This window comes from Nomascus leucogenys, chromosome 22a (genome assembly GCF_006542625.1).
Source record: "Nomascus leucogenys isolate Asia chromosome 22a, Asia_NLE_v1, whole genome shotgun sequence".
NCBI classification, from domain to species: domain Eukaryota; kingdom Metazoa; phylum Chordata; class Mammalia; order Primates; family Hylobatidae; genus Nomascus; species Nomascus leucogenys.
The window spans coordinates 78,443,550-78,471,535 of NC_044402.1; the positions used below are offsets into that span (position 1 = coordinate 78,443,550).

General features: G+C 40.8%; 1 protein-coding gene across 1 annotated transcript in view; it reads right to left on the bottom strand.

Moving 5' to 3' along the window:
- PDE11A (phosphodiesterase 11A) overlaps positions 1 to 27,553 on the bottom strand; it is a 428,560-nt gene extending 401,007 nt beyond the window's left edge. Inside the window, exon 1 of the mRNA XM_003253771.4 lies at positions 26,334 to 27,553. Within this exon, the coding sequence (XP_003253819.2) occupies positions 26,334 to 27,245 (912 nt within the window). The 5' untranslated portion in view covers positions 27,246 to 27,553. The remainder of the gene's footprint in view (positions 1 to 26,333) is intronic.
- Between the last annotated feature and the right edge of the window lie 433 nt (positions 27,554 to 27,986).

Genomic DNA, 27,986 nt, shown 5'->3' on the forward strand with positions numbered 1-27,986 from the left:
GCTCAAAAACCATAAAGAAACTTGTCAGTGGTACAAACAGTAGTTTATGTTCAGCCTAATGTACTAGAACAGAGTGAGAAGTTAACACTGCTTGCCATTCTTCTTGTGACCAGTTCAACACCAGGTCTTTTTATTATTTCCAGTCTATGATTAAATATATTAGCAAAGATTGACTTCTGCAGAAGGAAAACATAGAAGAAATAAAATATCTTCTCAAAAGCTTGAAGCTCTTGCTTCATGAAGAGTAGGAACATCATGAATTGCAAATGTCTTTCAAATATTTTTTCCAGTAATAGGCTGTTTCATAAAAATAATGCAATGACCAAAGAAGTAAAGAATCCTGATTTTACCATATTTTCCAAAAACAGAAAGTTCATATATATATATGTATGATGATACATATATACATCAGTAAAATGTATGATTTTCTGATATAAACCCTTGTGTTAAACCTCTCATGATCATGGTCACATAAGAAGTTCTTGGGAGGTATAACAAGCACTACATATGATACCACAAGTCCTGAATCCCCTGCTCAGCCCCAAAACTGAGCCATTTAACTTCTCTCAGACTGTTTCTTTACCCTCCAAATGAGGATAGTAATTCTTACCTTTCAGACAGCAAGAATGAATTAGGTATTCTATGGTGAAGCATTTTATAAATCATAAAGTGCTACACAAGTATATCACCACATTCAGAATACAGAAAAGGAATCAGACTAGAAACATTAGAAACTCTCCATTTCCCAAATTCTGTCCCTAGATGTTTTTCTGGGGGATGTTATACCCCACTCCACTTATTATTTTTGATTGCTTCAGTAGGTGTCTAGCTCCAGCAATCAAACCATTCCATGACAAAGGCAGCAAATGCCCCCAAAGGACATTCCCTGTAGCCAAACAGCAAAAAGCTATTGGACCAATAGATCACTGGTATGGCTGTAACTTCAGTGCCCTACTTACAGGTCACCTAGAGTTTACAAAAAGTTTCACAATGAAGAGAAATGTGCAGTTTTTTTCTAGAATAAGCTGCTTGCTTGTATACACTAGAGCTTCAGGTTTTTTCTCAGAGACAAATTATACATCTCTTTGTTTTACGATGGATATATGTAAGTATAAGACCTGCATAGAGCAACTAAAACTCTGCCTTGAAAACTCTCTAAAATGTTGTAGGAAATCTGTTAACTATATCCTACAGTTAATTCCTAGTAATATAAACAGATTCCTTCCCTGCAGGTTTTGGTACTGATTGGTTGTGATGACAAATGAAAGTTTTTCATATTTAAAGAAACTATCCATTTTGCACACTCACAACATAGCTTCCAGAAATATTGTTTAGTCCTTGGCAACACTGTCTCACAACTTTGGTAAAGAGCATTGTGAGAAGATGTTATTGAACAGACTGCCACTCATTGTTTACATACCACACCAGAGACAGCAGTTTGTGGTGGTTAAGAGTACAAACTGTGGCTCCAGCAATATGGGTTCAAACCCTGGCTCTCCAACTTAATAGCTGTGTGACCTTGGAGAAATTAAGAAAGCTTCTAATAAGTGTTAACTATCACTACTGTCAGTAGTAGTAGTAGTAGTAGTAGTAGTAGTAGTAGTATCACCTTCACAGGCATTAATGGATTATATTGCAAACCATGAAGTTTCCTGAGGCATCTTGTTCCAAACTCTCCAAACCTGACACGATTGTTGGGATCTTTGCACAAAAATAATCAGTTACCTGATGTCAATGGATGTGAATGGCTAAAACAGCTTCTGGAATGCATTCTAGCAGATTTTTGAACTTCATATTCCATCAAGGAGCTGCCTTCTTTCATGGGCAGGAATCCAGCCTTGAACACGTGAACAGAACCTGAATGTAATCCTTAATATTTCCCATAATGGTAAAACTGTAGAATCTAAACAGAGCTGGATAATTTGAATTTGCATCTGGGCTCTGCCTCTTACTAGCTGTATAAACTTGGGGAAGTTACTAAACCTATTCAAGTCTAGCTTCCTCACATATAAAATGTAGGAAGTAATGGTGTCTATCTCATAGAACCTTGTGAGGATTAAATGAGATAACTAAATCTTACCACAATGCCTAGTGCATAACATCTTCTCAATAAATACTGGCTATTACTATTAATTTTTTGGGGGGAGGGGTTGGTTGGTACAGTTGATATGAGCTCTTCACCTGTGTGTTAATTGAAAAATGAATTTTTTGCAGCTGATCCTTGGAGGACTATAAAATGTATGGATGAAGTCTTATCAGCAGAAGTCTTATGTTATTATAGTGTTGAATTCAGTTCACTTTTTGGAAGATTTTATAATAAATCTTACAATGTGAAACAATCATGGAGTAGATTGTCTAAGAAATTATAGAAATATAACATTGAGAAAGTAGTTGATCTCTGTATTGTAACCATCAATGTTTCCTTTCTACTTAGGCTTCTTGTTTATTTGTTTGTTTGTTTTTATAATTGAAGAATTGGGGTCAGAACTTCAGAATAATAAAGTCATTGAGTCAGAAGGTGAGACGACAGATAGAAGGTCAACGAAGGCTGTTGATTGCCCCTTTCAAGTCAGGCAGGCCTGACTTAAACATGGTTGGCTTTTGGCAAAGCTGAGGTAGTCAGTTCATCTTGAGTTCCCTTGTAGGTTCTCTTTACTCTTCTCAGTCAGTCAACCTATCCTAGGTCCCATTATTGCTCATATCAAGTGGTAAATTTATTTCTGTTAATGTTAACCACTAATTAACTTGTTCACTGCTCATGGGTCCTCAGAGATGTCTGGAGACTCTTACAGTTGGAAAAGCCAGAAATCTTGAGGTGTATAGAACTATAAAAGAATTATAGGTTGTGAAGTTATTAGTTTGAGGCATATATCTTTTGTCCACTATTCCTATGTCTAGGGCCTATCTCATTCCTGTAGACTTATTATGTGTTCTTAGATGAATAATTATGCAGAAAAACTTTCTGTGATTTTTTTTTTTTTTACTTGGAGACAAAAGGACTCAGATCCTATGACATGATAGTTGTCTATATCCTTTATTGCAGTTGATGGGAAGACCCAGAAACAAACTCGGACCCAGATAATTTCTTTCTTCAAGATATCATCCAAGGCTGGGCATGGTGGCTCATGCCTGTAATCCCAACACTTTGGGAGGCCAAGGCGGATGGATCACTTGAGGTTAGGCGTTCAAGACCAGCCTGGCCAACACAGTGAAACCCCGTCTCTACTAAAAATTCAAAAAATTAGTCAGGTCTGGTGGCACATACCTGTAATCTCAGTTACTCGGGAGGCTGAGGCAGGAGAATAGCTTGAGCCCAGGAGGTGGAGGTTGCAGTGAGCCAAGATCATGCCACTGCATTACAGCCTGGGCCACAGAGCAAGAGTCTGTCTCAAAAAAAAAAAAAAAAATCACCCAGTGGCAGTATCAAAGAATGGCTTTTCCCCAGCTATCCTAAAGATATATAAAACAACATGCTGTTACACAAATAGAGCTTTGTTACAAGTCACCTCATCAGCACTTTCAGTCAGATGACAGCCCTGAGCCCCTCTGGTAACATGATACAGCAGCCACTAGTCACACTATGAGCAGATTAGACATGAGCCTCATTCAACACCAAGAATAACTTGCTACAAAGCTAGTAGCTTAAAATTTTGGGGAAGAATTATTTTGTAAGGTTTCTCCTCTGTGTTTTCATAATTAACATGGAATTTTAGAGCTGAGAGAGTCTCAGAAGTCATTTTCCTAATCCCCCCACCTTGTTATATATGGAGATTCTGAGGGCCAAAGAGAGAGGTCATCTGCCTGCATTCCCATAGATGATGAGTGCAGGGAAGCCCAGATCTATGCCCCTTCTTGCTCCCAGGCCTTCCACGGCTCACTGTCTTCAATTGAAGGTGACTAAGATAACAAGGCCCTTGAATAATCTGGCTCTACCATCCTATCCACTGCCTACCCAGGATGAACTCCTTTTGCTCATGAACATTCTATGTGAGAAATGGTTACAGACAGCAGTAGACAGAGCAGCTGGGAAGCAGTTTCAATAATCTGGGTGAAAGATAATGGTGACTTGAATCAGAGTTGTGGTAGTAGAGTTGCAGAAAAGTGAACAGATTTGAGATTGTTTTATGGAGTGAATCAGAAGAACCTTCTAATAGATCTAATATGTAGGTGAATAAAAGGAAGGAATCAAAGGTAACACCTAGGGTTCTGGCTTGGGCAACCAAAGATAAAGAAGATAAGGCAGAGGCAAGAGAGTATTGGGATGGGGGGTGGGGGCACGGCATGAAAGAAAGAGTTCTCTCAATGTTCCGGGTATAACAGTCTAAGAGGTGGCGTGGCATATGTCAGAGGAGGAACAATATTTCCCCCTTTTCTGTTTTCCATGAGGAGAGACTTCCCTTAACACCTCCAGCCTTTGGATGCATTCCTTGCTCCTCCTCAGAAAGGTAGGGTGAGTTATCTGATGAGGGAATTAGGGAGATTAACAGGGCATGCACAACCTAGCTCCTTCCTCCCTTTAATCCTTGGGAGTCAGGCCACCCCCAAAGAGCAGTCCTTCAGTTCCTCGATGCTGTAATTTCCAAAGGGACAGGCCCCTTGCATGGGGAGGACTGTGGGTATCCAGCATTGTCTGTGCTTGGGAGGGTAGGTTTATCTAATTCTGGAGCTGACAATTATACATGTCTATAAATATAAGCCCATATTCCAATATCTGTTTCATAAGCCATAAATGTGATATTTTGATGTCCCATATGCATTTCTTTTTTGTCTTTTTTCTCATCTCAATTGGCTCAGGGTAGGGAAGAAAGAAGGTAGGTATTGGGTCCTCTCAAAACTCAAGAATGGGAGGAACGGTGGGAGAGGAACACAGAGTCCTTCCTCTAACACTGTGGCCCTGTGACCTCAGGAAGAGGACCTAACTTCTCAGTGCTTGTTTCCTAATCTATGTAAAGGAAAGGATATCACCTACTCTACATTTCTCAAAAGGTTATTATGAAGATCTTAATAACCAATATTTGAATATTTAAATATTCAACATTTGAACATTTGAATAACAAATATTTGAACGTAATCTTAATATTCCAATATTTGAATATGACTTTGAGCCTGGCACTTAAAGTGCCAGTGGCATATGTAAGAGTTGTGGTAGTAGAGTTGGAGAAAAGTGAACAGATTTGAGATGGTTTTACGAGTAAATCAAAAGAACTTTCTGATGGACCTAATATGGTAGGTGAATAAAAGAAAGGAATCAAAGATAAGACCTAGGTTTTTATCTTTAAAGTGCCAGGCTTGGGGGGAGGTTCCAAGATGGCCAAATAGGAACAGCTCCAGTCTACAGCTCCCAGCATGAGTGACGCAGAGGATGGGTGATTTCTGCATTTCCAACTGAGGTACCCGGTTCATCTCACTGGCGCTTGTCTGAAGTGGGTGCAGGACAGTGGGTGCAGCCCATGGAGCATAAGTTGAAGGAGGGCAAGGCATTGCCTCACCCGGGAAGTGCAAGGGGTTGGGGAATTCCCTTTCCTAGCCAAGGGAAGCTGTAACAGATGGCACCTGGAAAATCGGGTCACTCCCACCCTAATACTGTGCTTTTCCAACAGTCTTAGCAAATGGCACACCAGGAGATTATATCCTGCACCTGGCTTGGAGGGTCCCACACACACGGATTGTTGCTCACTGCTATCACAGCAGTCTGAGATCAAACTGCAAGGTGGCAGTGAGGCTTGGGGAGGGGTGCCCGCCATTGCTGAGGCTTGAGTAGGTAAAGAAAACGGCCAGGAAGCTTGAAATGGGTAGAGCCCACCGCAGCTCAAGGAGGCCTGCCTTCCTCTGTAGACTCCACCTCTGGTGCAGGGCATAGCTGAACAAAAGGCAGCAGAAACATCTGCAGACTTAAACATCCCTGTGTGACAGCTTTGAAGAGAGTAGTGGTTCTCCCAGCACAGAGTTTGAGATCTGAGAATGGACAGACTGCCTCCTAAAGTGGCTTCCTGACCCCTGAGTAGCCTAACTGGGAAGTGCCTCCCAGTAGGGGCAGACTGACACCTCATACAGCCAGGTGCCCCTCTGAGATGAAGCTTCCAGAAGAATGATCAGGCGGCAACATTTGCCGTTCTGCAATATTTGCCGTTCTGTAGCCTCTGCTGGTGATACCCAGGCAAACGAGGTCTGGGGTGGACCTCCAGCAAATTCCAACAGACCTGCAGCTGAGGGTCCTGACTGTTAGAAGGAAAACTAACAAACAGAAAGGACATCCACACCAAAACCCCATCTGTACATCACCATCATCAAAAACCAAAGGTAGATAAAACCACAAAGGTGGGGAGAAACCAGAGCAGAAAAGCTGAAAATTCTAAAAATCAGAGCCCCTCTTCTCCTCCAAAGGAACACAGCTCCTCGCCAGCAATGGAACAAAGCTGGACAGAGAATGACTTTGACGAGGTGAGAGAAGAAGGCTTCAGAAGATCGGTAATAACAAACTTCTCCAAGATAAAGGGGGATGTTCGAACCCATTGCAAAGAAGCTAAAAACCTTGAAAAAGATTGGACGAATGGCTAAACAGAATAAACAGTGTAGAGAAGACCTTAAATGACCTGACGGAGCTGAAAACCATGGCACGAGAACTACATGGCGCATGCACAAGATTCAGTAGCCGATTCTATCAACTGGAAGGAATGGTATCAGCGATTGAAGATCAAATGAATGAAATGAAGTGAGAAGAGAAGCTTAGAGAAAAAAGAGTAAAAAGAAATAAAAAAAGACTCCCAGAAATATGGGACTATGTAAAAAGACCAAATCTACGTCTGATTGGTGTACCTGAAAGTGACGGGGAGAATGGAACCAAGTTGGAAAACACTCTTCAGGATATTATGCAAGAGAACTTCCCCAAACTAGCAAGGCAGACCAACATTCAAATTCAGGAAATAGAGAGAACGCCACAAAGATACTCCTCAAGAAGAGCAACTCCAAGACACATAATTGTCAGATTCACCAAAGTTAAAATGAAGGAAAAAATGTTAAGGGCAACCAGAGAGAAAGGTCATGTTACCCACAAAGGGAAGCCCATCAGACTAACAGCGGATCTCTCGGCAGAAACTCTACAAGCCAGAAGAGAGTGGGGGCCGATATTCAACATTCCTAAAGAAAAGAATTTTCAACCCAGAATTTCATATCCAGCCAAACTAAGCTTCATAAGTGAAGGAGAAATAAAATCATTTACAGACAAGCAAATGCTGAGAGATTTTGTCACCACCAGGCCTGCCTTAAAGAGCTCCTGAAGGAAGCACCAAACATGGAAAGGAACAACTGGTACCAGCCACTGCAAAAATATGCCAAATTGTAAAGATCATCGATGCTAGGAACAAACTGCATCAACTAACGAGCAAAATAACCAGCTAACATCATAATGACAGGATCAAATTCACACATAACAATATTAACCTTAAATGTAAATGGGCTAAATGCTGCAATTAAAAGACACAGACTGGCAAATTGGATAAAGAGTAAGACCCATCAGTGTGCTGTATTCAGGAAACCCATCTCATGTGCAGAGACACACATAGGCTCAAAATAAAGGGATGGAGGAAGATCTACCAAGCAAATAGAAAACAAAACAAAAAAAGCAGGGGTTGCAATCCTAGTCTCTGATAAAACAGACTTTAAACCAACAAAGATCAGAAGAGACAAAGAAGACCATTACATAATGGTAAAGGGATCAATTCAACAAGAAGAGCTAACTATCCTAAATATATATGCACCCAATACAGGAGCACCCAGATTCATAAAACAAGTCCTTAGAGACCTACAAAGAGACTTAGACTCCCACAAAATAATAATGGGAGACTTTAACACCGCACTGTCAACATTAGACAGATCCATGAGACAGAAAGTTAAAAAGGATATCCAGGAATTAAACTCAGCTCTGCACCAAGCAGACCTAATAGACATCTATAGAACTCTCCAATCAACAGAATATACATTCTTCTCAGCACCACATTGCCCTTATTCCAAAATTGATCACATAGTTGGAAGTAAAGCACTCCTCAGCAAATGTAAAAGAACAGAAATTATAACAAACTGTCTCTCAGACCACAGTGCAATCAAACTAGAACACAGGATTAAGAAACTCACTCAAAACTGCTCAACAACATGGAAACTGAACAACCTGCTCCTGAATGACTACTGGGTACATAACAAAATGAAGGCTGAAATAAAGACGTTCTTTGAAACCAATGAGAACAAAGACACAACATACCAGAACCTCTGGGACACATTTAAAGCAGTGTGCAGAGGGAAATTTATAGCACTAAATGCCCATAAGAGAAAGCAGGAAAGATCTAAAATTGACCCCCTAACATCACAATTAAAAGAACTAGAGAAGCAGGAGCAAACACATTCAAAAGCTAGCAGAAGGCAAGAAATAACTAAGATCAGAGCAGAACTGAAGGAGATAGAGACACAAAAAACCCTTCAAAAAATCAATGAATCCAGGAGCTGGTTTTTTGAACAGATCAACAAAATTGATAGACTGCTAGCAAGACTAACAAAGAAGAAAAGAGAGAAGAATCAAATAGATGCAATAAAAAATGATAAAGGGGATATCACTACCGATCCCACAGAAATACAAACCACCATCAGAGAATACTAGAAACACCTCTACACAAATAAACTAGAAAATCTAGAAGAAATGGATAAATTCCTGGACACATACACCCTCCGAAGACTAAACCAGGAAGAAGTTGAATCCCTGAATAGACCAATAACAAGCTCTGAAATTGAGGCAATAATTAAGAGCCTACCAACAAAAAAAAGTCCAGGACCAGATGGATTCACAGCCGAATTCTACCAGAGGTACAAAGAGGAGCTGGTAACATTCCTTCTGAAACTATTCCAATCAATAGAAAAAGAGGGAATCCTCCCTAACTCATTTTATGAGGCCAGCATCATCCTGATACCAAAGCCTGGCAGAGACACAACAAAAAAAGAGAATTTTAGACCAATATCCCTGATGAACATTGATGCAAAAATCCTCAATAAAATACTGGCAAACCGAATCCAGCAGCACATCAAAAAGCTTATCCAACATGATCAAGTGGGCTTCATCCCTGGGATGCAAGGCTGGTTCAACATACACAAATCAATAAACGTAATCCATCATATAAACAGAACCAAAGACAAAAACCACATGATTATCTCAATAGATGCAGAAAAGGCCTTCGACAAAATTCAACAGCGCTTCAGGCTAAAACCTCTCAATAAATTAGGTATTGACGGGATGTATCTCAAAATAATAAGAGCTATTTATGACAAACCCACAGCCAATATCATACTGAATGGGCAAAAACTGGAAGCATTCCCTTTGAAAACTGGTACAAGGCAGGGATACCCTCTCTCACCACTCCTATTCAACATAATGTTGGAAGTTCTGGCCGCAGCAATCAGGCAGGAGAAAGAAATAAAGGGTATTCAGTTAGGAAAAGAGGAAGTCAAATTGTCCCTGTTTGCAGACGACATGATTGTATATTTAGAAAACCCCATCATCTCAGCCCTAAATCTCCTTAAACTGATAAGCAACTTCAGCAAAGTCTCAGGATACAAAATCAATGTGCAAAAATCACAATCATTCCCATACACCAATAAGAGACAAACAGAGAGCCAAATCATGAGTGAACTCCCATTCACAATTGCTTCAAAGAGAATAAAATACCTAGGAATCCAACTTACAAGGGATGTGAAGGACCTCTTCAAGGAGAACTACAAACCACTGCTCAACGAAATAAAAGAGTACACAAACAAATGGAAGAACATTCCATGCTCATGGATAGGAAGAATCAATATCGTGAAAATGGCCATACTGCCCAAGGTAATTTATAGAAAAATAATGATAGACTGGATTAAGAAAATGTGGCACATATACACCATGGAATACTATGCAGCCATAAAAAAGGATGAATTCATGTCCTTTATAGGGACATGGATGAAGCTGGAAACCATCATTCTGAGCTAACTATCACAAGGACAGAAAACCAAACATTGCATGTTCTCACTCATAGGTGGGAATTGAACAATGAGAACACTTGGACACAGGGTGGGGAACATCACACACCAGGGCCTGTCGTGGGGTCGGGGGAGGGAGGAGGGATAGCATTAGGAGATATACCTAATGTAAATGATGAGTTAATGGGTGCAGCACACCAACATGGCACATGTATACATATGTAACAAACCTGCACGTTGTGCACGTGTACCCTAGAACTTAAAGTATAGTAAAAAAAAAAAATAATAAAAAATAAAGTGCCAGGCTCAAAGTCATATTCAAATATTGGAAACATCACTTGTAGTTTCAAATGCATTGACTAAGGAATTTATAGATAGAATTTCTACAAAGAGAAATTTAATAATGGACCAACTAGTATTTCTTTTGTAATAATAATTATTATTATCATGATTATTTTACTATATACATCTCCTTAGGCAAATAGTGGTTATCAAAGAAGAGATAGAAAGAGAAAGTCGTCTGATGCTCCTTTATTCATGTTTTTCTATTTCAAATATTGAAAAGCTGGCCTTATTATTTAGCTTTGTACATTTATAGAAAATTTGAGAATAAGAAATGCATTCGCAATAAATGGGTTCTTTTTTCTAGGAAAGAAAAAAAGTATCTTTCATAAAGCTGGGGTGATATTTTTTTAAATACACTTTCACATACAGGCCCAGGGATTATGTTCTGCTAAAAATAATGAAGATACAGATATCTGTGTAGTTTTTAGTCAAGAAAAAAAAAGCTTTCAGGAACAGCTACACAGTTGATAAAGCGTGGTTGACTTTCCCTTTGATGACTTGTCACAGAAGGGCACCAGCAAGTCCTGTGGCTGAATTATACAAATGACTAAGCAAGTTTTGGAGCATTAACATACTGAGAGAGAAGAAATATAATAACATATTGAGGGAGAAGAAATATAATAACAAAGGTGATTATCCCACATGCTTCCTGGTGGATTCAGGAAGATGGAAAATATTTCTTTTCTGTATATAAAAGAAAGAAAAAGAGTCCTGAAGGGGACATTCACCATCAGGAACTTTAGGTTAACAGAGACAAGACCTCAATCAACAAGCCTGAGAATTGCTGGCATGGTAACTCCTGGGTTTTGTTGCTAAAAGTTCCTGGTAGATACCAGGCTAAGAGATATATCAAAGAAAGAATATTTATTATCATTCTCATTCTAATAAAAGCCTGGATGTTGCATACCAAGTGATTAAATACAAATTTCCCTGTCACTTGTTCTACTTAGAATGGAGGGGCAAGGTCCTTTTTACATTGCAAGACATTGCAATATAGCAAATAAATTACAACCAAGGGCCACACGGGGTAACAGTTTCGTGTATTTAAAAGAAAAACAAGTATTTCATGTATCTGATTTTAAAATGGAAAAGAAGGATACACTCACAGGCCACATGGAAGTAAAAAAGAAACAATTGCTTTATGAAAGAGGCCTATGAGATTTAAAAATATGATTGTAAAATTAAAAACTGGGAACAAATACTTATTTTCATGTTATATCAGTTTGATAGTAAAGTAAGTAAGGTCATAGAAGGCAAGAAGAGGATTAGGAAAAGAGAAAAGAGAATAAGGAGAAAGAGAGACAGGCAAGATGAAGGATAGGAGGAGGGAGAAGAGGAAAAATGGGGCAGATCAGGGGAAGCCATTACACAAAAGGAACGGTAGGTGTGGGACGTCCAAAAAGAAGAAATTAAGAGGACAAGACAAATAAATGGAAAGAGGAGAGGAAACACAGAAAGACTAAGAGAATAGAGGAGATGTTGAGATAGCCAGCAGTTCAGGGGACTCTGAAGCATGTTAAATAAATGTGTTTAACTATTCCTTTGAGCTTTGGAGCATTAACTGTTGTGATCACTGTGTTTGGAAATGTCATTTAGCTGTTTAATAAAACTGGTCACAGATGACTTTAGAAGAATTGCAGGGGTTAAGTACTTTCTAGGGTAATGGTAGATAATCCAAATAAAAATATCTTGAGTCCAAAAACAAATCTGACAATCTTGGAGGATACTTCCTGGAAACAAATAGAGAAGTACAGACTAGAAAAACATAAATATTCTGTGCTCTTGGTTCTTCAGGGGAAAGCAGAATTGGTGGTGGTGGCAGAGCGTTTGCTTTCATCAAAGGCTGAGTTCTGGCTCTTTATATACATTAATGTGCTTCAAGTTACCACCCTTACATCAGAGAGTTCCCAGCCTGACCTTATATTCTCCAAGGCAAATCATTCTGCCTTGCCCAAAAGATATCACCACGGTGATTTAAATAAACATACGAAATGCAGAATACATTTTCTTTTTTTTTTTTTTTTTTTTTTTGAGACAGAGTCTCGCTCTGTCGCCCAGGCTGGAGTGCAGTGGCGCAATCTCGGCTCACTGCAGAATACATTTTCTTTGCTCCAACATTGCCATTATTAACTACATCATCACCATTAGAGTCATAGTCTTTCTCTCTTGCTCCATCCTTCCAACCTTGTTCATTCCTCTTCTCTACTGATAATAGATGAATTGCTTGGTCCCCTGAACCTTCATGTCTCCAACAGTCACAGCCTGGACCATGCACTTCACCATGCAAGACCAACAGTCACAGCAGGACCATGCACCCTGCACCTGACCACTTGACCAGGGAACCTGTCCTACCCTTATGTATGAGAAAATGCAAGGACTCTTGGCCTACAAGTGCCCTAGCTCAGCATTATTTTATTTATTTATTTTGAGATGGAGTCTCGCTCTGTCACCCAGGCTGGAGTGCAGTGGTGCAATCTCGGCTCACTGCAACCTCTGCCCCCTGGGTTCAAGCGATTCTCCTGCCTCAGCCTCCCTAGTAGCTGGGATTACAAGCACCTGCCACCGTGCCCGGCTAATTTTTCTATTTTTAGTAAAGATGGGGTTTCACCATGTTGGCCAGGCTGGTCTTGAACTCCTGAGCTCATGATCCACCCGCCTCGGCCTCCCAAAGCGCTGGGATTACAGGCGTGAGCCACTGCGCCTGGCCCCTGGCTCAGCATTATTAGCTAAACCCCCTGGTCCTAATCTGACCTTGTAACCCAGTGCTGGTATTTAGGCCACTTGCCCTGTGCCTAAATTTTTCATTATATTCCTGATATGGTTTGGCTGTGTCCCCAGTCAAATCTCATTTCAAATTGTAACTCCCACAATTCCCACATGTTGTGGAAGGAATCCAGTGGGATGTGATTGAAATATGGGGGCGGATCTTTCCTGTGTTGTTCTCATGATAGTGAATGAGTCTAGCAAGATCTGATGGTTTTAAAATTGGGAGTTTCCCTGCACAAGCTCTCTCTTTGCCTGCCACCATCCACGTAAGATGTGACTTGCTCCTCCTTGCCTTCCACCAGGATTGTGAGGCCTCCTCAGCCACGTGGAACTGTGAGTCCATTAAGTCTCTTTTTCTTCCCAGTCTCAGGTATGTCTTTATCGGCAGCATGAGAACAGACTAATACATTTCCTTTTCCTCATTTATTCATATAACATATAACATTTTTATTGAGTATCTACCTACTATGTGCTAGGTACCATGCCAAACACACGGAGTGCTACAAAGCCAAGAAAATCATAGCATCTGCCTTCAAGGAGCTCACAGTCTAATGGAGAGAAAGACAGGTGAGCCAAAATTAAAGCAACCAAAATTGGAATAAATAGCAAGAGTCATACAGACAAATTACTGTGGAAGTTAGTGGAAAAAAGAATGAACTTCCATGGAGAGTTTGCCATTCTCATTATTTATCTTGACAAAGTCACAGTCTAGGCCTCATACCAGTCTGGCTCCATGAGCCTGCATCCAGTGCATTCACCCAGGGTCCTGTGCCAAGAAGAGTCCCCACACCCACCCTTGAAGTTTAATGCACCACAGTCATTATCTTGAAATTCTTAATAATTTTATTTTGGAATTTTTATTTTGTACATGAGGTCTGATGGAGCATGCCTCAGGGGTTCACATACAGTCCAGCCACCTGATGGGTTCTCAGCCTCTGCCTCCTGCCCTAGCTCCACGAGCCCTGCCTTGTTCTACTCAGGGCTGCAACAGGGTCAGTGAACAGAGATACCTGTGTTCTACTGTTGCCCTCTGCGTCTAGCAGGGCCCAGGGTATGGGTATGGGGAAGTCAGTGTCTCTGGGTAGGGAAAGGCCCTGGTCATCCTGGGATGTCCCCACTCCAGACTGGCAGCACCATGGCATGTTCATTAAGTGACTCTGTGGGGTGGCCTCCTGCCTACCCCTGATCCAGGTAGCAAGCTTGTTCAGGCACAAAGGTTGTCATCTTTTGGAGCTTGCCCATCTACCGTGGGTCAGGTGGCTGCCTGTAGGGGCTGGCCTAGGGAAGGGGAGATTGACTTCCCTGTCCCTAGAAAGACCCCTGTTTTCATTTTTCACTGAGTCCTATAAATTACATAGCTGGGTCTGGTCCCAGTTCTTGACCTTGTAACCCTCAGAGCTTAGAGGCAACAATCTCATTAGCAAATTTCCTACCTCCAGTGTCCTATTCCCCAGAGTCCTATTCTCCAATCCGTTCTGAACAGTGAAAACTGAAACAGGAAGAATAATCTCCCTGTGCCATTCTGATCCCTTTCCCAAAGCCTAACTGGCTCTCCCTCTCAGATTTTGTTATGGGCAGTTAATCATGCACACAAGCACAGGCCTGTGAAAATCATGACCTGCTGGAGAGGACACTCACCACTTGAAGGCCCTGGACTTTGACGGCACGCAGTGACTGGATGGGACTGGGGCTGGGGCCCACTCTGGGTCAGGGTGAAGCTACATTTGCCAGCCTCCCTGCAGTTGGCTATGGCCACATCCCTGGGTTCTAGAGTCTAGAAAGACAATGAAATATGAGCAAGAAATGTGTGCCACTTCCTGACAGGACAGGAAAATCTTTCATTTCATTTCCCATTTTTCTCTGTCTCTTCCCTCATCTGCTGATGGGCTGTTAATGCTGACAGCACCCTTTGAACCCCGTGTTGAAGCTCAGGAAGGAAAGAATCCTCTCTCGGAGGAGAGCCACCTATCAATCAGGAAGACTGTGCTGAGCCTCAGTAGAGTGAGAAATGAGCTTCCATTGTGTTACTACTGTGTGCCACTGAGCTTTGGAAGGGTATCTGAGAAAGCAAATATGGTTTATTTAAGTAATGATTAGTACATATATGGAAAAAAATAAAAGAAAAAAAAAAGAGAAGAGAAAAATTAGTCATAAGCCCACCACTCAGAGATGATCAATGTTTTGGCATATTGACCTCCACCCTTTGACCATGCAGTATTCTAATTACTTTTTACTGAGCCCAAACAAAATGATAGACAGTGTTAAGCACTTTTCAGGTTTAATCTTGGCAACCTCTTAAGACAGAAAGTATCATTATCCTCATCTTAGAATTGCAGAAACTAGCAACTAGAGGGTAAAATATGACACAGCCCTTGGATATGATGGAACTAGGAATTGAATTCGGTCTGATTCTGAAAATGATGCACTCCACCATTTCCCTTATGCGTCTGTTGTTATTGTTAAGAAAACTGAGATTCTGTTGAATACACTTTGTTCACTTAATAGTATTCTCTTAGCAATCTCCTATGATTAAATATTCCCTTTTATAATATATCATAATTGATTCATCCAACCCTCTAGTTGGATGTTTGGATTGATAATTTATTATTATTATAGATAATACTACAACAAGTATTCATATAGACAAATCTTTGCACACACCCATAAAATTTTTCTTAGCATGCCTGCAATTGTTACATAAGCCATTGTAAATATTCTTTTTTTTTTTTTTTGAGACAGAGTCTCACTCTGTCACCCAGGCTAGAGTGCAATGGTATGATCTTGGCTTACTGTAACCTCTGCCTCCCAGGTTCAAACAATTCTCCTGCCTCAGCCTCCCAAGTAGCTAGGACTACAGGTGCGTGCCACCACACTTGGGTAATTTTTTGTATTTTTAGTAGAGGCGAAGTTTCACCATATTGGCCAGGCTGGAGAAGTTGTGACTATTCTTAAGGCAGTACATGGTTCTTGCCAAATTATTCTATATCAGTTGTGGTCAGTGGAGCTGGGCGGTGGGGGCCTGATTTTGTTACCAGGGGATATTTGACAATGTCTGGAGACTTTTTAAATTGTCCAGACTAGGCAAGTATCTAGTGGAGAGAGGCCAGGGATGCTACTAAACAACCATCCTACAATGCACAGGTCAGCCTCCCTCCAACAAAGAATTATCTGTCCAAGATGCCAATAATACCCTTGTTGAGAAAGCTAACCCACATAATGATCTCATCAGTGTGTGTCAGTCTTGAGACAAAATAAAGATTATAATAAAGGCTCTTCCACTTACTCAAACATGATCTACCAAGCGTCTACTCTATGCCAGATCCCGTGGTAGGTGCTAAGTTAGAATTCAAGCATGAGGGTGAGATCAATAGGGAAGAGTAAAGAGAGGAGGTGGCTCAGTAGCAAAGTTTGACTTCACTCGGTAGCAAGAAAGCATATCTATTCCATTTTACACCTTCATATATTTCTATATAATTTTGCATTAAATTATTTCCATGCGATTCTTCATTAAATATATAACCTCACAAGGTAGTCACAAGAAATGATTAATATTGCTATATTGCTACCTACAGGAATGGTTGATCCTGATTCTTTTTAGGCTATTTCTGAAGAACAAAATTAGTTTTTTCTTCAACAGAAACCCAAAGTCTTAAGTATGAAGCATTCTTATAATGACAGTAGCTCTTCTTCCCCCTGTTGACCTTTTTGTTCTTTAACATAGCAAATAATCTTAATTTGGTTAAGTCAGAGGTAGAAAAATATTTTCCTGCCCTTTATATTTTAAAGCTCCTTTCTGTCTATTCACAGCAGGCATGGGTAAAAGAAAGGACCAAATCAGAGGCTGTTCCTCTTGTGCATTCATTTTAAAAATGAATGGCAAAGGAGAGAGGGGAGAGATGCCTCAGCTTCCAGCTGTTTGTCTCCCTGCTTGGTTAATTCATGGCACATTGGCTGCCACTGGTTCCTCTCTTTGCTTCTCTGCATGATAATTTTAGGGTTATGATAAAAAGGAGGGCTATGGCTAGGGCTGTCTTGGGCTTTCAAAGCCAATGCTCAAAGATGGGGAAGTGAGAGAATCTGACTCCAGTCTCACATACCTGAAGACAGAAAAAAAAAAAAGAAAAAGAAGCTACCTTAGCAGTTGCACAGAGTAACAGAGTGTGCACCCTCTCACTTAGTGGTTCTCTGGAAGCAAAAGGAAAAAGAGGCTAACAGGGAAGTGTGAGTAGCCATAAAGGTGGCCATTAGAGAGACGGGATTAGAGCTTCACTTTTCCAGAGGACTTTATTCAGAAAAGAACAAAAATCTGGACTGGTTTCTTTAGCAACCCCGGGATAATCTTTCCCACAGTGTCCCAAGCCTGCAGTTCTTAATGCCATTACAGCCATTATGAAAACTTTAAATATGTAATCATGCATATTAAGTTGCCAAATACCCATAAAAACTGTTAGCTCATTAAACCGTGCACAGCCATTTAAATGAAAAAGGAGTACCATCTAATTTTTTAATTGAAAAATGTAAAGGTTAAAACATTCTGGTAATCTGATAAAGTAGTACATGCAATATAAATGCAAAAAGGTAATGCTAGTATTAAAAGTATCATCATTTCCAAACACAAAAACATGAAGAAAGCCTATGTTTTATATAAGGAATAGTCAACACATCTAAAATAAAATTGTGTCATAGATATACTTAGCCTACTAAATTATTAGATCTTGATTACAGGCATGAGATTTAGTGTTCATTTATTCTTTAATGCCAGCTGCTAGAACTGATTTAGTTTGCAAGTGCTTGAGCCAAATACCATCATTTTTAAAAATTTTTAATATTTTGACAATAAAACTACAAATCATCAACTTAGAGATTTCATATGGGGATTTATTTCACAGAGACCCAATGTATACTTTTGAAATTGCATTTTGTACTAGAAAAACAGGCATGTCGATCAATTGTAACAAGAAATTTAACATATCTGTGTTTGTCAAAAGTAGAATATTTATTATGGCCTCTAAATCCTGACAGCATAATGTTCATTTAAAGCATTTGATGTCTTTACATTTTAAAGTAATCATTTCTTGTGTTTCAGGGATTATGTATGTGTGGTACTGTGTTAAAAAGTACCTAGGATTTGTTTTAATGGGGTATGGTAAAGCAAACACAGAAATGACTGTCATGAAGAAAGTTCATACTCACAGACCCTAGAAACGGGAGGCATGGCACACTGTGCAGGGCCGCATAGGAAGGGCCCGGGTCAATCCGGAGGCAGAAGTCAGAGCACAGCATGGCACAGAACCTTTACTAGGGTCTTCAGGGAAGGATGAGTGAGACAGGGTAGGTAGCTGAGTAAGTTTAGGATTGGCTAGTTTGAATAATTTTGGCAAACTATGGGCTATAGGAATGGTCTTTAGTTGTTGGGTACTTGGCCCTGCGTGATTTAGGGCAAGGAGAATATTGTCTGGGTATATGAGAGTTTGATAAAGGAGATAGTTAGGGCTCTGGATCGGCTGATTTATATATTAGAGGTACCCTCAAAAGGGAGTTCTTCACTCTCTCTAGAAATTAGCTAGCCCTGGGAGGGGCATTCTCTCCAGGGTCATAAGCCTCAAATGCTAGAACATCAAGAATACAGAAAATTCGGAATTATAGTCAATACAGGTACTACCACATTTTAGATCAAAACTCTCCTATTATGTTCAAAGTCCTTTCCAAAGACAACACTGTGAATAAAGCCTTCTGGACTGTGTATTTTAAAACATTAATAAGGCCTTACATTTCTGACTTTATCCATTGGAAAATGCTTTTCCATGATCTCATTGCAATCTAATGATTGGATTTGATGATTAGAGGCTTACAAAATACTATGGAGTAGACATGTCTGAACATATTATCTCTATATGATAGCTAAAAACTAAGGCAGAACTGGAAATAGAACCACAATTCCTGACTGTAAGTCTACAGCATGTTTTGTCACACTCTGATGCCTTTTACAGTTTAACAATGTTATTAGTAACCTAAGAATTCAGTTGTCAGGCAAATGGATTTAATGAGGTTGTACAGTGAATAGGTTCCACAAACTAGACCAAAGTCACCTCTTCGCTGTAGATGCGTTTGGCCAAGGTTACATTTTATGGAGTGTCTTTGGGGATACAGAATCTCATGAATAAACAGAGTAACTTGAAGAGAATAAGGGAGTCAGCTCCCTCACTTACCAACGGAGTCACTTTAAGCAAATTACTTAAACTGTCCAAGCCTCAGTTTCTCCTTTTGTAAAATGGGGGTGGTCATAGTTACCTCAGGGGATTGTTGAGAGGATTAAAAGAGACAATGCTTGCTAACGAGCTGTCTGGCTCAAAGTTAGTACTCCATAAATGAAGTTACTATTCATCCACAGTGAAGCTTCCCTCTACCTTGTTATTATGTTTAAAAAAAAAAAAAAAGTAGACACCCTGCTGGGCTCAGTGGCACACATTTATAGTCCCAGCTACTCATGTGGTTGAAGTGGGAGGATCACTTGAGCCCAGGAGTTTTAATTCAGCCTAGGCAACATAGGAAGATCTTGTCTCTAAAAAAAAGAAAAACATAGACACCCTAAAGAGGTATCTCATAGGTTTCCCCTTTTCTTTCTTCAGGTAAAAAAGATTTCTTCTCCTGAATTTGCGACAGCCTTTAAGCTATATTTTATGACAGGAAACATAATTTGTCATTAATATTCGAAACCACTGTTCAGTCAAAAACAACCAATTAATAAAAAAAAAACCTCAGGAATTGTAGAAAGTATATTTTTTAATGCCAGAAAACCTTCTTTACTATTTTCATCCAAATAAATAAATATAGCCTCAATGCCTATAAATGACCAGGAACTGAAACTTCTCCTAAAATATTAGCAACTTAACCCACTCTTTTATGATTAAACTGCCTTTATCTGATTCAAATCTCACTTTCCAAAAGAATGTGGTTATATTGCAAAATACTACCCTTAAAATAAGCAGCAAGCAATGTACGTCAAGGATCTTGTTGGCTTTCCTATAAAACAACTCAAAGTTGTTTCAGAGAAAAGTTTGTATGATTCTTCAACACTATATTCAACATGAAACCCTAACTTCCAAATTAAGCCAGGCTTGTCAATAAACAGGTGACCCAAACCTCAAGAACCAAAATAAATCGGTCAGATTAGTAAACATTTAGCTTATGGGTTGGGAAAAAAATTTAGTTAACCTTAAATTACCTTTTCATGATTTTGTAGGAACTGTGCCTTTCTGTAATCTACCCTCATGTACAAAGCAGCAAATGCAATTTGTCCTTGTGTTTATCACGATCATGTGTCTGTCAGGAAGAGAGGCTGAAATAGCAGAGTTTCCTACTTCAAACACAAAATCAGCTCTGGTTCTGGGCTAGTGAACATGTTTGTGCGCTTGGGGGAATTTTTTAAACACTGTGCAAAGCTGGAATAAGATTTCATGAAACTCCTTTATAATATCAGTGTTGGAGTAGGATCAACATCTGCCTTTTAAGACAAATCTCAGCAACTCAATAACATGAGTTTAGACCATATCTATCAGCACTGGCTCATCAGGGAATGAAGTACTCTCATCGCTGAATTTTCTAGACACCTAAAATTAATTCATCCTGAGGCAAACACTTTCAGTGTGATTATTTCAATGGAGATTATTCCAAAAAGAAAACTGAAATTCAATGAAGTATTAAATATTGTTATTCATATTATTAGAAAATATATATAATAAATATATATCAGCATATTACAATGCATTCTTAAATACAACTTTATGTATAATTTTTTGTGTTGTTTTCCAACTCCTCTCTTCAAGGATAAGGCACTCAGCTCTCCCTTCTCATATCATGAGAAGACAAGCAGGTTCTAAATGAGCAAAGATGGAGAAGAAGTAGTCCTGGCAGAAAGGATGCAAAATACAGGAATAGAAAAGCACTATCTGGGCATCGAAAACAGGCTGTAATTTAATTAGGATGGTGCTGAGGCCACATGAAGGGCTGCAGTAGACAAGGCTGGATTAAGATTGAACTTTTCTACCTTAGACTCCATGTGACTCAGATTCAGGGCCCGCTTTGGGGGCATGTGACAAGTGCAGTGGCATGAAAGACCCCTGCTTGAGGTTTAATGCTATGCTGTGTGAGATTCTTAATACTTTTTATCATTGAATTTGTGCTTTGTAAGCATAGTCCAATGTAACAATGGAGTATGAGCCCCAGAGTCCAGAACCTGGGTTCACATACAGTCTTCCCTCCCACTGCCTGCCCAGGACTGGTTTTTGGCCACCTGATCCCCGCTGCATGGTGTCCCAGGCCCCATCCATCCTCCCCAGTCTCACCTCTGCCCTTAGCAACCAGGTCACATGGGCCGAGGGAGAGGCCCACATCTCATGTCTGCCATTGCACTCTGCACTTAGATGGGGTCTGGGGAGGGTGCGGAGAGGGGCAGGTGCATGCCCCACACCACCTCAGGAAAGTGCAAGGATGTGGCCCTCCTCATCCAGAGCTGGCAGCAGCATGGCACCTCAGGCAGGCAATTCAGCGGGGGCCCCTTGCCCACCCTCAATCCAAATACTGAGCCCAGCCTAGAGGTTGCAATCCCTTTGGACTCTCAGGCTGGAGCTTGCTATGGATTGGGGGACAGACTCTTGGGAAGGGGAGACTGACTTCTTTAACCCCGGCCAGACTCCTGCTTTATCATCTTGTACTAGGCTCCACAAATTATGTAGCTGGTCCTACTTAGAATCTTTCCCCTTAACCCAGCTTCTCTCCCTGTTCTGGATAAAGGAATCACACTTCCTCATACCTCCTGGGTTTAGAATCTGAGTCATCATTGCCCTCCCTCCCTCCTTTCCCAAATCCACACCCGCAGGCCACTTCCCATCTGTCTCCTTCTGCCCATTCCCACAGTTCCTGCTTGAATTTAATTGTTCATCATGGCTCCACCAGACCATGACAGTAGATTCCTAATTATTTCCACAGCTTTGAGCCTCTCCTTGTTCAATCCATTCAGCTGCTGCCACCAGGTTACCCAAAACACCACTTTGATCATGCTAAGATATTTTTAATGGCTCCCTGTGGCCTACTCTTGGTGAAGTGCAAACTCTTTAGCTAGGTGTTCAAAGTCCTTCCTTCTTTTGTCCTCACCTTACTTTTGCAAATCATTCTATGACAACAGAATGTCATAGATATGCAATATGCAATATTTTGGCCAAATTAAACCACTCACTCTCCCTTATACGTATTTTATGCTTGGTCATCACTGTGTCTCTGCTGAAGCTATTTTGTTGGACTTGGAATCACTTCTGCCTAACCCACAACTATGTCTAACTGGAAAATCTAATCCTATTTATAGCTCGAATGGTGCCTCCTCCACGAAGTCTTTCATTATGAGCCCAGTCACAAAGTGACTCCATACTTGTCCAAGTCTAACATCATTTAGTTTATACAGCTTGGTACTAGTTTTTTGTGGACAGTACATGGCTGTCTACTGTACCCCCTTGGAGAGCGGAAGCATATCCTGTCCTTTGTACACCCATAGGCCCTCTACTGAAGGCCTTGGGGATAATGGGCTCTCTCTGTGCATGTTTGTTGGAACTAATGAATAAACGAAGCTGTTGTGTAAACAGATCAGGCCTTCTGAAAGGCAGGCGCACCTGTAACCCTTCGGCATCATCCCCTTTCCTCCTCTCAGTTCATCTAACAAAACATCCTGCTGCTTTTCACACCCGAGCCCATCAAACACCTGTATTATCATTATCAACACTGACAAAAATTCACCTCATGATTTTTATGAATGTTTAAAGTGCTATATTCTGAATGCTTAGAATAATCTCAAAGAGAACACCTGTTACTTGAATGCTCTTATTTTCAACCTCTTGAGGGCAATTTTTTCATTACTATATTAAAGTGGGCTGTTAAATAACTTATAACTATCTAGGGGAAAGGTATACTGCAGTCACTATGATCTGGACTGGATACCTAAAAACGAATGTTTTTTTTTTTTTTCCATTTACAATTTATTTTTTTTCCTAATTTCAAGTTTGTATTTTAGGACTAATTGAGGAAAGTAATGCAAAATAATGAAATAAACTGAGGGGTTTGGGGCTGTCAGAACTTCTATTCAATTTTAGCATTTCATTAAATATTCTACCCTTGACTCCAGAATGCCACGCTTATCATCACAATTTTGTCTCTTCAATGCCTTTCTCTTGCCCATATTAGGAACCCCCAAGAGTATCAACAATGTAATTATTAAATGATTAAATTTGGAAACTCTGTGTGATAAAAAAAAAATCTTACCTCCTGAAGAAAAAAATACACTGTCTGAAGCTGAGCAAGAAACGCCTTAAAAATATAGTAGTTAACAAAGAATCAGGAAGGATGGTTACATATTTACATAGAAACTTTAAGATGCTTGCATATATGGTACAAATTAAAACATCATGACAAAAGAACATGTATTTGGAAGGTTGTCAGTTTTCATTAAGAGAAATCTGTAACACCAGGAAATGGAACGGATAGAGGAAAGTGCTAGAACTGGGAAAGGATGCAACATCCTTCCCTACAACAACCCTATAAAAAGTTTATATTGCATGTCTTACTAAGAGGAACAAAGTAGAGAACTTTTGATAGGCTAGGATATGGTGTTACCAACCACATTTAGGGACATTTTAAGTAGAGAATGGAAGGATAGATATTTTCATGTTCCTTGAATGTAAACCTGGTTCCAAAATACTTAATTTAAAGGTGGAGCCTGGAAAAGATTAGGCTGGTCAAAATGTGCTGACTTCACATCTCGGTTCCAGATGAGGAGAAAAACAACGGAAAATAAGGTAAACAGAAAGAAAAAGAATATCAGCAAACTAGGTATCATCATTATCTTCATAAACTGTTACCATTTCTTGGGTAATTGCAATGTACCAGATATTATTTTAGGGGCTTTGATACAGTATCTCATTTTATTGAGATAAACAAAAATAATCTTTGCTAAGTAGGTATTATTGTCCCCATTTTATGGATGAGGAAATTGAGGCTGTGAGAGATTAAGAAATTCTCCAAGGTCACACCATTGGTGACTGTAGTGTACCATAATAAAGAAAAAAAAAAGTAGCTTTATCAAAGAAGAGTAGCATAAGTAAAATGAAGAAAACTACACCAAGTTAAAAATACAGAGATACATAAAAGAAGCCAATGGAAAAAGAAAAGAGAAACTTTCTAACCACATAGAAATGAAAACAAGGTAAACCAAGGGTAAATTCCCAATCCATATAGCACCTTTCCCCTACCTGCCTTTTGCTAGTCTTCCCAACAACCCAGTCCCCTTTTGTGGCCATCATTACTACTCTGGGGGGAAAAGAAAAAAAAACTCCTCTTTCCCAATGTCAGCTTCCAAAAATATTAAAAGGCAACTTTGCTTTACACTCTGTAGAGTAAAGGTAGACCCCACAGGAAGCATCAGCTGCTGAAAACCTGCTTTCCCCTGCCTGTGACGACACCTACAGCCACAATTCTAGACAGCAGCAAGACAAGTTAGCTGTTGAAGAGGCTGAGAATTATGCTCTTAAAGAAAGGATGAAGTAAAAGTCAGGGCCTGAAAGAGGACGGTAAGAAATAAGAGCTACAGAAATAGAAAATCAATTGGGGATGAAGTTTAAAAGTAAGGGCAATAAAGAGAAAAGGCTGAAACCCCAGGCTACAATAAGTATCATTGAACTAGGAAGGGATTTTTCTTTAGCTCAAGCATACAATAAGGATGTGGAAAAAAAATAGGAAAGAAGAAAATTTGTGATTGTTTTATTTCTCTAGAAATAATAATTTGTGACAAAATTTTTATAGAATCTTCAACACATGAATTATTAAATGCTTGTATTCCTTCTCACAGCTTTCTAGGATTGTAGAAAAATAAACACTTGTTGAAAACCATTCATTGTTGCTTCACCTACTCCTTTTAAAGTTTTCAAGAAAGATAAAATGAATAATGCACTTAGTCTATAATAAAAAGTTAACAAAAATGGTATTTTGACAAACATCCTTTAATGTTAAAGTGTTAGGTTGGCAGATATCTCACAAAAATATGAAACTTGGCTTTAGTACGAGCTAGTCAATTTTCTATGTAAAATTGTCAACTTTCAGATGAAATAGACAAAATTTTACCTTTAGTGTCCTTCCCACTCTTTTTGCTATTCTCAGCAACAGCAACTAAACTCTAGAGAAACATGTAGCTCCCTGAGACCACTGGAAGAAGTACTTACCAGATGACTATAAAACGTTTCTAACCAAGGATGAGAGTTTTTAATTTTTATGAACCTTGAAGAAGTCTCATAGAAAATTACATCCAGTTTCATCACATTCAGTGAATAAATACTGAAGAAATTAGAACGGACTGGTTTTCAGATCCAGCATCTAATATCAAGTTCAAAATGCTGTGAAAATGAAAGGCTCAGAAAACCCAGATGAGAGCATGTTGGGTTTCCTTTTCCACTAGAAACTAACATGTTTACCCTGCTGATGGCTTTGGAGTTGCTAAAAAATTATCAATATTTGTTGTTTGTTTCATAAATTTGCTCTATCTGTCCAATCTTTCTAATCTCAACAACAGAAACAGTTAAAATAGACACTAAGAAGGCACAAATGGGTCACAGGCCCATTTTTCCCCTGACATTCCTCTTCTTTTCCTCTTTTCCCTACCTTACAACCTGTGCAACTTTAATCTAGAGAAGGGAATAGGGAAGTAGTTAAGCACTTTGTTCTCTTTCCAATACTGACTTAGAGAATGAAGCATTATGGTCCCCAAAAGACATCAAAGACATCAAAATGCTCATCTTAACACTGGAATTCTGGAGCACACATCTTTTTCTAGCAACTCACGAACACATACTAAAACCACACATTGATATCTTAAAGAGAGGAGGAGGAAGCTGTGGATGCCAGACCAGCCACAGTGTCAAAGTGTTAAAGACAAAGTGTCTTGACAGAGAAATACGTGGTGTTATTGGGTAATATATTAACTTCCCACAAGCCATTGGGTGTTAAGAAAGGACCAACACATCAAAGATGCTGTAGTAACATTCTAACTAGCTTAAACTCAGGAATTTAAATAGCAAGATTTGTATTGTAAAGAGCCTAAATTAATGTGTTCCTGGATGCCAGATGATAATCGAAAGCTTATCTCCCAAGCCAGTGGGGCTCTGGGAGAAGGGGACAATGCAAAGTCCTACCTGGTAGGCATCAGGAATGTTGACCGTTTCTCCATGCTCCCCGACATAGCCAATGATACCTTTGCCCCAGGGGACCTGCACCTCATTTGAGTTCTCTGTGCTGCTGCAAGGCAGCAGAGGGGTTCCTGCATGCACATCAAAGAATTTGGAGACCAAGCTCTTCTTGCCAGCAGCTGCCCCTTCCACCAGGAAAAGAGAGCAGCGGTCAGCGTCCACCATAAGGCAGACAAAGATGAGAATCTTGTAGCTCAGGCTGGTGAGGTCAAGGTCATTGGAGATATCTTTGACCAATTCCAGAAAGAACTGACGCTCATTATGCTTTTTCAGGTGGCACTTGTAGTCGATGGCTGTAGGGGGATACTGAGGCAGATTCACTCTCGATTCCAGCAGTGCACTGAGAATATGGGCTGTGGTGGGGGGCAGGGAGCTGGCCTTCCGGAGAAGTGCCCTCCGTCGTACACTGCTCAGGGGTTCCTGAGCCCGGGAGGTCACCTGTTCATCGTAGGTCCTGTTCACGGGGATGGCCTTGGAGCGGGCAAAACTCTTCCTTAGCTCTTTCTGAGAAGCTCTCCGCTGCAGGTTCCCATCGCCCCTGCTGCCACTGGCCCAGCTGGGACTCAAGGGAACCCCAACACAGTCCCCGCCACCGGGAAGGGGCTGGCTGTGGGCAGAGCCATTTGGTCCAGTGCCACCACCAACGCTGCTGCCACCTCTGCAGGTGCTGTGAGCCAAGCTGCTGGTACCAGCCAAAGAGGGCCTTGGACCTAAAGCCCCCTGACCCTGACGGTGCCTCTGCAGCCACTTTTCAACCATCTCCTGCTTCCCCTTCCGCATCAAGTAATCTTCAAACAACTCTGGGTGCCTGTCCAGGAAAGTTTCCACCTCCCCAAAGTCCAGGCGGGAGGCTGCCATGGTCCCAGACAGCTTTCCTTGCCTGTCTACACGTGAACCAAATGTTTTCCTGCCCCGAGGCCTCTAGCTGTTCCTGTACATGTTCACCCCCACCAGTATTCCCAGTTCAGCGCCACCTCCCCTGGAGATTATTCCCAGCAGTGGAATCTGGGAGGTGCCCCTTCCTTCTCTGGCTCAGAGTGGCTGGCACCGACCCCACCCCCTGGTCCTGCTACTCCTGCTCCGCACAGGTGCCCAGCACTGAGCTGCCGCCGCTGCCCCGCTCCTGTTCCGGAAACTGGAGCTATCGCTGCTCCTGTTCTGGCTGCCACCGCTGCTGCTGGAACTGCTGCTGTAACCGGATGAGTGGACCGCTGTGACAGGGAGGTAGGGCAGGACACGCCCCTGAGTGAGGCACGGAGCCTGGAGGGAGGAGAGAGGAGGAGGGAGCCGCGGACGCCAGACCAGCCAAAGTCCACGGCCCAGGCTGCCAGCGGTTCCTGGAAGAGTCTCCGGACGGCCGAAATCGGCGCCTGGGTACACGACTCCTGATTGGAACACGATTAGAAGAGGGAAACGCACCTTGTTCCTTCCCCGCTTCTTGCTCCCTTACCTCCCCAACCCTCCCTACTCACCACCCCTTAATCCGTTAGCGTTTCGAGGAGGCCCAGCGGGAACCCAGTCGGAGTCCGAGATAGAAGTGTTGATGTTTTACAGGGATCTGAACACAGAAGCGGACTCCGAGGAATCGAGGGTGTCGTT